This window comes from Leptopilina heterotoma, unplaced genomic scaffold (assembly GCF_015476425.1).
Source record: "Leptopilina heterotoma isolate Lh14 unplaced genomic scaffold, ASM1547642v1 Lhet_54, whole genome shotgun sequence".
Classification (NCBI taxonomy): domain Eukaryota; kingdom Metazoa; phylum Arthropoda; class Insecta; order Hymenoptera; family Figitidae; genus Leptopilina; species Leptopilina heterotoma.
This window is the reverse complement of record NW_025111118.1, coordinates 3,166,660-3,179,195: the sequence shown is the minus strand read 5'-3', so window position 1 is coordinate 3,179,195 and position 12,536 is coordinate 3,166,660. Positions and strand designations below refer to the sequence as shown.

General features: G+C 24.6%; 2 protein-coding genes across 3 annotated transcripts; both read left to right on the top strand.

Annotated features, from left to right (window-relative positions):
* The first annotated feature begins 439 nt into the window (after positions 1-439).
* Positions 440-5,591, top strand: LOC122508418 (thioredoxin-related transmembrane protein 1). Its single transcript, XM_043621744.1, has 5 exons — positions 440-677; positions 1,147-1,308; positions 1,448-1,622; positions 1,717-1,818; positions 3,926-5,591. Exons 1-5 carry the CDS (start codon positions 538-540, stop codon positions 4,178-4,180), a joined length of 834 nt encoding a protein of 277 aa, XP_043477679.1. The 5' UTR covers positions 440-537; the 3' UTR covers positions 4,181-5,591.
* A 570-nt stretch (positions 5,592-6,161) lies between these two features.
* Positions 6,162-10,972, top strand: LOC122508422 (protein BTG4-like). Of its 2 annotated transcripts, none has more exons than XM_043621751.1 (3): positions 6,162-6,307; positions 7,369-8,071; positions 9,973-10,972. In XM_043621751.1, exons 2-3 carry the CDS (start codon positions 7,637-7,639, stop codon positions 10,330-10,332), a joined length of 795 nt encoding a protein of 264 aa, XP_043477686.1. In that variant the 5' UTR covers positions 6,162-6,307; positions 7,369-7,636; the 3' UTR covers positions 10,333-10,972. The 2 variants fall into 2 exon arrangements, with proteins under 2 accessions (XP_043477686.1, XP_043477688.1); XM_043621753.1 differs by lacking the exon at positions 6,162-6,307 and adding an exon at positions 6,455-6,800.
* The last annotated feature ends 1,564 nt before the right edge of the window (positions 10,973-12,536 follow it).

Genomic DNA, 12,536 nt, shown 5'->3' with positions numbered 1-12,536 from the left:
AAAAAATGTACCTTATTTTGGAAAAAATTTACATTCTTCTACAAATTTGGAATGTTTTTCTAAATTAGGTGCAAGAAGCAATAAAATTACTCCTTTCTGTCAAACTTTTCAAAAATATCAGGTTTATTATGACAAAATTATTTTAAGCACAGGGTTCTTTAAATTCTTAATACCTCACTGAAAATTCCACGTGTTTGTCACTTTTGACACCAGGTGCATTACCGGGAAAATAAAAAAACCTTTTTTTTTTAATTCTTTGATATCATTCTAAATTTTAAAAACTATTTCTAATAGTTTTAAATTTTTCTTATTAAAAACAAATTTTTATTTTAAAAAAAATCTCCAAAATACCTATAAAATTATCTTGTTGTTTGAAAATCATGATTGAAAATTTACAACAAAAATGGCGTCCGATTGTGGCGCCTCCATTTTCCACGTAAATAGAAAATCTGGCAACCTCGCATTGTTGACCGGTTGTGGCAGAAATAGTTACCGGCAGTTTTTTAGTTAAATAATAAAATTTCATTTAGAGGCAAAATGTTTTCGTATATTGCATATTTTTGTCTATTTCTCACTCTTTCAAATGCAAGTTTAGTACGATCGAAAGAATCATCGGTGGAACCATTACACGAAGATAATTGGGATCGGATGTTGACAGGCGAATGGATGGTGGAATTGTAAGTGCCATATATACCTATAAACTCACACACAATAATTATAATCAACTTTTGCAAATTTTATGGTGCAATGCCTCGTAAACCTGTAACATCTTCCCACTCAAGTTTGCGAAAGTATTTCAAAATAGTTCGCATTCAGGGTGGAAGAAAATTTTCCATTCATGAAAATATGTTTCTTTTTTCTTATAACATTGGCATTTTTGATAAGTCTCATTCAATTTTTACCTCGTGGCTTTGAGGTCTACAATGACGTTCTCTTCATTTGGAAATTTTCTTTTAAATAATTGGAAAATAATGATTTGATTGTAGAATTGTATGAATTGTATACAAATTTTATAATCAAATTAATATTTTTATGTTTTATATTGTAGGATTGTAGATATTTTAATTATTTACGAATTTGTTAATAGAGATTGTTAATTTTTGATAAAATCGACTATAGAAATAAGAAAAAATTCATTTTTTTTAGCTATGCACCCTGGTGTCCGGCGTGTAAGTCCCTTGAACCAGTTTGGGAGGAATTGGCGTTAAGAAAAAAGGATCTCAATATTAACGTGGGTAAAGTTGACGTCACTTATGCACCAGGACTCAGTGGACGTTTTATGGTGACCGCCCTTCCGACAATCTATCAGTGAGTATATTTAATTTAACTATTTTTTCAGTTTTTACTGTTTCTTCGTTTAATATTCCTTCAGTCTTTAATTTTTGTTTCGTTGCTTTTAAATTGAATGTTCTTTATTTCTAATTGAATTTTATTTTGAATTCTTCAGCGTTAAAGATGGAATATTTCGTCAATACAAAAGTCCCAGGGACAGGGATTCCTTAATCAAATTTGTAGCTGATAAAACTTGGAAGAAAGTTGAACCGATTTCAAGTTGGAAGAGTCCTACTTCGATTCAAATGTCAGTTATTAGCCAATTTTTCCGCATGTCTCAAGTTTTGAGAGTGAGTATCAATTTTTTCTTATTTACCCCTCAATAAAATACTCTACTACCTTTTTTTAAAAAAAAACTATTATAAAAATATTGTAACTTTCTAGGGAATTCACAACAAATTAATGGAAGATTTTGGAATGCCGACCTGGGGAACTTATTTGATTTTCGCAATCGCTACAATTGTTTTGGGCGCTGTTATTGGACTCGTAAGTTTCTCTTCTTTTTTCTCAATTTTATTTACATTTTTTCAATTTTATTTATTTTTTATTTACATTTATTTATTTACTTATATTTAATTCATACTTTTCAGTTCTCTAAAATTATTTTGAACAAAAGAAAATTTGAATATATTTAAATTAATTGAATTTTACAAGCATTGCGTTTTCAATTTTCATAATTATAGATCAAGTTCAAAAGGTTTTAATTTAAAATTTTACAAAATTTCAATTTTGAATGAATTTAAGCAGAAATTTTAATAAACTTCGATTTTTCAAAAATTTTAATAATTCAAATTCTTCTGAAATTACTTAGTTACATTTTCTAATATATATTTTAAAACTAATTATTAAAAATAATAGATTTATAGATGAATTTTAGTTAAAAATATTTTTAAAAAATTGAATTTTGGAATAGTTACAAACGATTGCAGAAATTCAATAATGTTCAAAAATTTTTTAAAAATTCTCGTCAGAATTTCAAGTATCTTCATAAATATTTAAATAATAAATATCTTCTCCGAAATTCAATGATTTTCAAAAATTTTAATAAAATTCTTCGCAATTTAATTATTTTCAAAAATTTGCCTCAATCCAATGATTTTCAATCTCTACTATTTTAATAAAATTTTTCAAAAAAATTCAATTATTTTCATAAATAATAAAACTTATCGCAGAATTTCAATTATTTTTAATACAATTTTAATTTCAATTCTGTTGAAATTAGTCGAATTTTTTAATATGTATTTAATATTTTTTCCAAAAATTTAACTCAAATCTTAGACAGAAATCAATTATTTTTATAAATATCAAAATTCTCCACAGAAATCCAATGGTTTTCAAGAATTTTAATTAAATTATTTACATAATTCAATTATTTTCATAAATAACAATATGAATCATGAGAATAGAATTATTTTCAAAAGTAATAAAATTCTTTTCAGAAATTCAATTATTTTCAAAAATTAAAAAAAAAATTCTCGTCATGATTTCAAATATTTTTAAAAACAGCAAAATTCTTCGCTGCAATTCAATTATTTAAAAAAAATTTAATAATACTCTACGCAAACATTTAATTATTTTCATAAGGAATAAAAGTTTCCCAGGATTTCAATTATTTACAAATTTTTTATAAATTTCTTTGCAATAATTTAATTATTTTTATAAATAATAAAACTGTTGCCGGGAATTTAATTATTTTCATAAATTAGTTTTATTACTTATCGCAGGATTTTAATTATTTTTGATACAATTTTAATCGAATTCTTCGAATAATGTAATTATTCTTAAAAATTTTATTAAATTTCGTCAAAAGAATTTATTTATTTAAAAATTTGTTGATAAAATTCTTTATAAGAATTCAATTTCACCAAACATTCAATTATTATTCAATAAATTATTTATTTTTGAATTTAAATAATTGAATTTTTGCAGAATTTTATAATAAAAATTGATTTTAAAATCAATTTCCAAATAATTGATTTATTATTTATGAAAATAATTGAATTCTTGCAACGAATTTTATTACATTTTTTTTAAATAATTGAATTCTTTTGAGAAATTTTACTACTTGTAAAAATATTTGAATTCTTGCGAAGGACTTTAATTAGGATTTTTGTAAATTATTAAATTTTTTTGAAAAATGTTCTTGTAATTTAAATTATTACAAAACATAAAGAAATCGATCACTCCGAGTCGAAGACTCGGAGTAATCGATATCTTCATGTTTTTACAATAAAATTTTGATAAATTGTTAATTTCAAAATGTTTGAATTTGAATGTTTTGAAGAATTTTAATTCCTATGGAAAAATAATAATTAAATACTTATTTAAAAATGAAGTTATTGATGTTTTCGGATAATTTTACAATTAAATAAATTTGTAAATGAATGTAATAGAATTTTTTTTTTTGATTATCTAATAATTTTGAGAGTGAATCAGAATATTCTTTGGGGTCAGGGAAAAAGTCAAAATTTTGTCTGAAAATCAGGGAAAAACAAAATTAAATATTTGTGACAACTTTGATGTTGAATTTATCATATTTAATAAATGATTAAAATTTATAATTTTTAATTTATTGCAATGAATTTATTTGCAGATAATTGTGTGCCTTATTGACTTTCTTTATCCGCCGAAAGACGTGCAAACACAAGCGAAAAAGAAAACAAAGGATGGCTCTGGTGACAGTTCACAAGGAAAGTCGTCTGGCGATGAGGATCTGGTGAAAAATGTCAAAGACGATCTTGTAGATGAAGAAGGCAGTGAATCAGAAAAATCCGAGGAAGATAAGGCCACACAAACAAGCACAAGTAGTCCCAATGTTCGTAAACGTAAACCAAGAAAAGCTGATTAAATTTTTAGTTCATAAAAATTTTAATTGCTCTGATCGGGTTTAATGTGTTGAATTATTACAATCACTAAAAAATAGTGAGACATGAAAATTTGAGCAGAGACAATATTCAAGCACAAACTCTTCAAAGATATCAAACAATTTTTTTCAGTTCACTTTCAATGTCGTTCGACAATCGTTTTTTTTTGTCTAATTAAAAAGACTGGATAGCATTTAAATTTTCTTTTTTTTTTTTTGTTGAGTAGATTCATTTCTAGTTACTGAATTTTTTATTTTAGGTAACATTTTAGAAGTTTTGTACAAAAATCCAACTTAATTTAGAGAAATCTTTTGGGTTTTTTTAATTTGTTTTTGTTTTGGGAAAAGGTCTTTCTTTTAAATCTAAAAGTAGTGCCTTAAGATTTTCTTTCGTTTATTATTAATTTATTTCTGTAAAAGTTTTTAAGAAAAAAAAAAAGATTTTATTCATTAAAAACAAATTTACAGAGTTTAAATAATAATATTCAAAATTAATGAAAACTTATGTTTTCATTCTACAAATTGAGATTTTAAGATGAAGTTAATGATACGTGATTTTCCATAATGCACTTTTGAGATTTTGAATAACTCAAATCTGTGATTATTCATTGAAATGGGAAACAATTTTTTTAAAAGAAAAAAGGTTTTAAAAAATATGACTTTAAAATTACTAATATTGTTTTTAATACAATTTTTCAAAATAATTAATAATATTTAGTGTTTTGTGTAAATAAACGTTTGTACACTTGTACAATAATCATTTTTGGATAACAAGCCTAAAAAGAAATAATTCGTAAACTAAAATTTTTTGAATTTTACAAACTAAATATTTTACTCTCGATTATTAATGTTTGTTTATTAAGCGTGTGTCAGATTATTAATTAAGTCTTCCGCAATTTCTGTTCGCACAATTAATTAAGCTTGAATGTCTCGAAAGATTTGTGATTGGCTCAGTAGAAAATTTTTTTTCAACGAAAGAAACAAATTTTTATCTCAGGGAACAAATATGCATGTAAATGTAAGGTAATTTGTAAGTAAAGGTAAATTTATTTATCCAGATTTTACATACAGGTTTATATATAAAAAATATTGCGAAGAATTTTTTACAAAGGATACAAAAAAAATAGGTTTTTTAATTTTACAAAAAGAAAATAGACGTAACAAGATTATGGAAGGCTGTAAATTTTAATTTTATACTGAGTTAATCACACGTTTATTTTGTTTATCGACGATCATGTTCCTTCTGTGACATTCCTATTTTTCAATTTACTTATTTATTTTAGCAATCTAATGATACTTACAGAATGTAAAATAACATTTTGTGCGCAGAGTGATAATAAACCATGTAATGCAGACTTCCTAATAATTAAAAGTGTCTTTTTCATCACAGTATTAATTATTAATTGTTATATTAATTTTATTACACTTTTATATATTTTCAAGGTTGCTACAGGTCAGGGAATTCAGGGAAAAGTCAGGAAAAGTAGAATTGGTCAGGGAAAATTCAGGGATTTTTATTAAAGTACTGGAAAAAATTGAATTTTTGAGAAGTTACAAATGATTGCAGAAATTTTTGAATTTCAGCAAAGAATTTCATTATTTGTGAAATGTAATTTAATTCTTGCAAAAAATATTTGAAGATAATTTCATTTTCCGAGAAATTTATTTAAAATACAGTATTAAAAATAATTGAAACCCTGTGATAATTTTTATAGTGAATCAGAATATTTTTTAGGGTAAGGGAAAAAGTGAACATTTTGTTTGGAAATCAGGGAAAAACAAAATTAAATATTTGTGACAACCCTGATTTTTAATTATTTTTTTAAATTATAATTTACATACCATTTTTTTTTATTTTTGTTTTTTGTGAAGAGGAAGGTTTTTAAAAAATCGCGCCACAAAACCTGTGAACGTGACTTAAGGCCATCTGGTAAGTATCAATCGAAATAATCTTAATGTCCAAGTTTGCGTGTCTATTAATAAATAAATTTATGGTTTTAGGAAAGCCATTGCGACGTCACAAGTGGTCACGTGTTATGTACGTACAATTTATTTTACAAAAAACGGAGTAGAAGTTATTTTCATTCGCAAGATCAAGCTTCGTCATTAAAAGTAAGAAAAATTTATTTAGTTAAACTATCCGAATGTTAATCAATGATTTCATCAGAAATTCAAGCTTAAATCTTCATCATCTCATGTATATTTTCTTAAAGGAAAAATTGAGGTTGCGATATTTCAGGAACAGTCGCGCAAGGCACATCGTGGTACAAGAATGAGCTGGCAAAATTCTGAGCAATGTTTTTTTTCTTATTTTCTTTCAACAATTTTTTACCGCATTAAAATAATCGAGTAAATATTTTGCTTTACCATATCATATTGTTCAGCTCATTCTCAAAAATTGTGCGCTGATAATCGGAAAAATTCTTCTCATTTCTTTTCGTTATGCTCTAGATTTCCCTATAAGATACTACTCCATAACCTCATTTGTGAATGAAACAACATATTGTTATCGTAAAACATTCATAAACAGCATTTTCAACTTTCATTAATTAGTTTTGAATAATTTAATAGTGTATATATCGCGGAAAAGTGCTGTCTTGCATTAGTGAGTATTGGTTTTAAAGGAAAAATTGTTAAATTTTTATTGAAATGATCAAAGTAAACAGATTGCAATATGTATATCGTTCAATTACAAATATTTCATCATTCTTAAAACATCATTATTCCAATGTATAGTACGCAGTGAAATAAATTCCAAAACATGTGTGATTCTTTTTAAAAACAAATTTTTAGTATTTACTTTAGAATTTTTTTTTTCGAGAAATAGTGCGTAATACAGTGAACAACACGCGATGATTCAGATAATTATCTAAAAGCTTCATCTTACTTGAATTTTATTTTTAGTTTCGTTATTAGTCTCGAGAATTTTAAACTCATTCACCAAATTAGTATTATAAAGTTAAATTCGAAGAAAATAAAATTAAAAAAAGGGGAAATTGAAAAATATAGTCTAAACTTTGAACTAGATATTGAAAACTTTCCATTGATCTTGGAAATGGTAAACAAACATTTACACTCAATGGTTCGATTTTTAATAAATGATAATTAAAATTTATTTTTACTTGCTTGAAAATAAATTGAATACAGGAAAATAATAATATTTTTAATTACAGATTGGAAACGAGGCTAAAATAACGAAACTATAACGAGTGTGTGAAAACCCTTATAAGGAAAACGAATAAGACATCACGATTGAAAATAACTTTTTATCAGTTTTAAGTCCTTCAAATTGTCCTGAGGCTGCTGAGGTGCAGAAGGGCTCTATGTGCTCCAAATCAGCGTTCTTCAACGATATCCTAGTTTTCAAAAACATCACAATTGAATACTCTGAGAGGAGTAAATTGAAGAAAAATAAATATCGACGAGAATTAAGGAGACAGTATGCGGAACGAGATCACAGCCGCTGTTCTGTTCTTAGTACAGCTGATAGAAAAAAACGAAAAATTTAGTCCCGATCAATTGGAATGCTTCAGGCGACATTTGGTTGAATTATTGACCGAGCGCTTTAAAAATCATTGGTTCCCCGATAAACCCTTTAAAGGCCAAGGATATCGTTGTATACGCGTTAATGGCAATAATCGTAGAGACGAAACTTTAGAGAGTGCCGCAACAGCTGCCGGTGTTAAATATGAAGATCTTACATTACCAATAGAATTAACACTTTGGGTTGATCCAAATGAAGTCTGCTGTCGTTTTGGTGAGAGCAAAGGTTCTTTTTGTACGCTCGCCTCCTTCGACGAGAAAGAAAACACCGTTCCCATTCACAAGTCGAATAAAAAGTCCGAGGAAAAGGAAGAGAAAGATGTCGACTCTCAGGTTCGTTTATTTTCACTCATGAAAATTAAATTTGTTAAATATTCATTTTCATCAAAATATTCAAATATTCAAATATTCAAAATATCAAAAAGGTGAGAATAACAGGCTTCGCACTCATCTACTAAAACCTACTATTTACTACTTTTTTTTACGTTATGCTACACTATTTGGGTACTTTTTTTAAATTTCAGCCACTGAAAGCTACTATTTCTGTTTTTTTTAGAATTTCCATTACAATAAATTCGCTAATGCTAGAAATAAAAAAAACTATTCTCAAAAATTATAATCAAATTCTTTAAAACTTCAATTATTTTCAAAAAATAATTCGAATAAAAAAAATAATCGAAATCGAATTCAAAAATATTCGAAATTCAATTATTTCCATTATCTAGTATTTTCATAAAATATCGCAAAAGAAATCAATTATTTAAACAAAAATTTATAAAATTCATCCAAAATTCAATTATCTTCATAATAAAATTCATCGCAGGATTTCAATTATTTTTAATACAATTTTACAGAAATTGCTCAAAAAATATAATTATGCTTAAAAATTTATTTTCTATTCCTCGAAAAAATCAATTATTTAAAAAAAGGATTTTTTAAAATTCTTTAGAAGAATTTAATTATTTACAAAAATATTAGAATTTTTCACAGGAATTAAATTGTTTTCAAATATTTTAATAAAATTGTTCGAAAGAAATCAATTATTTTTGCATAAATAATAAAATGCTTCTCAAGAATTCAATTACCTACTTTTAAAAATTTTAATAAAATTCTTCTCAGAAATTCCATTAGTTTTTAAAAAATTGATAAATTCTTTATTTTTTTCTTTAATTTTTCACAATTATTCAATTACATATTATTTTCCCTAATAATAAAATTTTTCACGAGAATTCAATTATTTAAACAGTATTAAATAAAATTCTTCGCAAGAATTCAATTATTTTCATATATAATTCTTCGAAAGAATTCAATTATTAAAGATAAATAACAAAATTATTCCCAAAAATTCAATTATTTTGAGGCATTTTAATAAAATTCTTTGCAAAATTCAATTATTTTCATAAATAATTCTTCGAAAGAATTCAATTATGTCGAAAAATAACAAAATTATTCCCGAAAATTTAATTATTTTGAGGCATTTTAATAAAATTCTTTGGAAAATTTAATTATTTTCATAAATAACAATATTCATCACAAGAATTCAATTATTTTTAAAACTAATAAATTTTTTTCTTGGAAATTCAATTGTTTTATAAAATTGTAATGAAATCGTTTACAAGAATTCAATTATTTTCAAAAATTTGAATAGAATTCTTTAAAGTTTAATTATTTTAAAAAACTTTTCGCAATTCAATGATTTTCAATATCTACTATTTTCTTAAAATTTCCAAACAGAGTTCAATTAGGTATTTAAAAAAAAATTGATTAAATGCATCCAAAATTGAATTATTTTCATGAATAATAATAAAAATTTCCACGGAAATTCAATTAATTTAGAATAGTTTGCATAAAATTGTCAAAAGAAATCAATTATTTAAAAATTTCAAAAAAATTCTTTTCGCAAGAATTAAATTATTTTTACAAATATTTAAATTCTTTCATGGATATAATAAAATTCGTTGCAGGAATTCAATTTATTGTCGGGATAAGAAAGAAGTTAATATTTTTTATGATCATTAGGATAAACTCAGAAAAAATAAATTTAGAATGGAATTTTTGTCAGTTTTGTGAAGTTTCTAAAACGAGTTTTTTTGGTCGTCAAGTTTAATTTTTCGATAGCTACATTTTTACTACTTTTTTTCAGTTTAAAAGCTACTTTTTGCTACTTTTTTAAAAATTAATTATCGAGTGCGAAGTCTGGAATAAAAATTAATAATTGAAACAAAATATTCTAGAAACGATCAACGACCCCAACATTGGAACAACAATCAAAATCAAAACCACTTAGTTCAACAAACCAAAATCAACAGCACAGCAACAGCGGCGGCGGTGGCGGTTCAGGTAGGAAACGCAATTTAAACAGCCCAAGACTTCATTTAAATCGAAATCGTTCATGGTTCAATCATTCTTTTAATATGGGTTACGGTCCACATCCAATGAATCAGCCATGGTACAATATAATGCCCCCACATTTTTTGGGTGGCCCATCACCACCACCATTTATGGGCCATCGAGGAAATAAATGGGGCCCCTCTTATCCCACTGGACCCGCTAGATTTCATCACTGGTCACCAAAAGCCACTCTTAAAGTTTAAACACAATACGTGATTAATAAAAAGCCGCGACCCTCTTATATAAAAAAGTGAAATCTGTTCCTAATAAACGAGAAACAAATTCGCACATCGACAAAAAAATTCAAATAGAAATTTAAAAATTTGCGATTTAAAAATCGATTAAATCAATCGAATTCGTGTGTCAAGAGAACGAAATACTTTTTGACAATTTATTGTACTTTGACAAATTTTACGGCTTTTTTCTCAATTTTACGATATATATATATAATAGAAATATAAAACGATTCATCAAGAAACTAATTAATTAACTAAAAATAATTAAAATGAATTTTAATAATTAAAATTAAATTAAAAAATTAAATCTTGTGCAATTTTCAATTTTAAGATTCAGCATAATAAAAGAGAGTTCTTTAATGAAAAAAAATTTCACATTAGGTCCAGATTTCTTCTACTTTTATAATAAAAGCAATAATGATTAATTATTATAATTATCTGCCAGAGAAAAAAAAATGCAGAATTCTTTAAAAATTGTAACTATATCATAATATTTAATTATGAATTACTATGTATTATTGTATGTTACATATATAGTGTTGCATGAAATAGAAATTTATTTAACTAAAAAAGAAAAATGCAGGCAAAATTTGCTTTTTGCAAAAAAAATTGCATTGATATAGAGTTTATTATATATATATATATATATATATTGTTACGTATATTTGAAGAGAATTAATAATGTTTTATTTACAATATGTTGAATCAAATCTTTTTACTCTGAAATTTTTCTTTTCAAAAATCAAACTTTGAAAATTCTTTTTTGCTACTATGTGTACTAAAATCTATATATGAAATGTTATATATTTATATTCGATTTTTATTCTCGTATACGAAACGAAAAAAAATTAAACTTGGTGAATATTTCAATCTCTGCTAATTTTAGAATCGAATTTTTATGATTAAACCTTATTTACCGCTCGTGGGTAGACCTTTGTTTGGCTCTAAAGTGATTTTGTCTTTAGTACTGCAGAAGACTCGATTAAAATTTCAAATTAAAAAGTAAAAAAAAAATTATTAATTTTCAATAAAAAAATATTTATGATAAAAGTAATGTAATAATAAAAAATATAAAATGGTCGTATTCAGTGTGGTAAATAAGAGTTAATTAATTAACAATTAATTAATATTGATAATTGGTAATTATAACTACAATTAATTATATTTATATTACAATTAATTGAATTTTGATCCTAAATTTTCGAACGTTCAAATGAACGAAATTTACTGATTTCTTCATAAAAAATTTTTATTACAATAATTTTGTGCCACTGTAATTAAAAAATTAATTCTAAATTTTCTAAATGTAAAATTTATTTTTTTATTTTATATTTAATTATTGCAATCATGTTCAAGTTTTGCACACGTTTTTACTTCTTTTAATTGACAGTTTTTTTTAATAAAAGAATTATTTTTTACACTCAAAAAATTCATTTTTTAAATTAACTAATTTTTATTATTTGTCATTTCAGTGCCTAGTAATTTTTGAAACTGGTTTAAAAAGATATATTTCGTTCATTTGAACTTTCAAAACTTTAGAGAAAATTTTAATTATTTTTTTTCAATGTTCAGACAGAAGTGTGATTTTCTTTTATAAGGATAAAAAATATTTCGTTGATTCGAACGTTAAAAACTTGGTTTATATTTCTACTGTAATTAATTTCAAGTTTAATTAATTGTATTTCATGTTCATATTTATGTTCATGTTTATATTTTAATTAATTGTGGTCAATTGAAATATTCCGTTAAAAGTGAAAAGAAATTTAAAATCTATGAATATATAAATGAAATTATACGCATAATATAAGAAATTTTTTGAATCTTAATGAAAATTTAAATATATATATATAATATGTTGAATTCAACTTTATAAATATACGTTAAAATAATTCTTGTTAGGGGTATAATAATATTTTTTTGTTTCAATTTTACTTGTGTAATATTTTTCATGCCCACTTGAAGCTTTTAGGAGTTTATAAGCTCTCTGTTTGCTGATCGATGTATTGTTCTTTTTATTATTATATTAATATTTTTTAAATGTTTAACTAAAAGGCTTGTGTTGCGCAACCGGTTGTTTTTTTTTAATTTTTTTTTTTAAATATTTGTAATAATGAAAGAGAGTGGAAAAACTCTGGAATTTCTTTTTTTTCCCCATTTTGTGTGATGGCCTG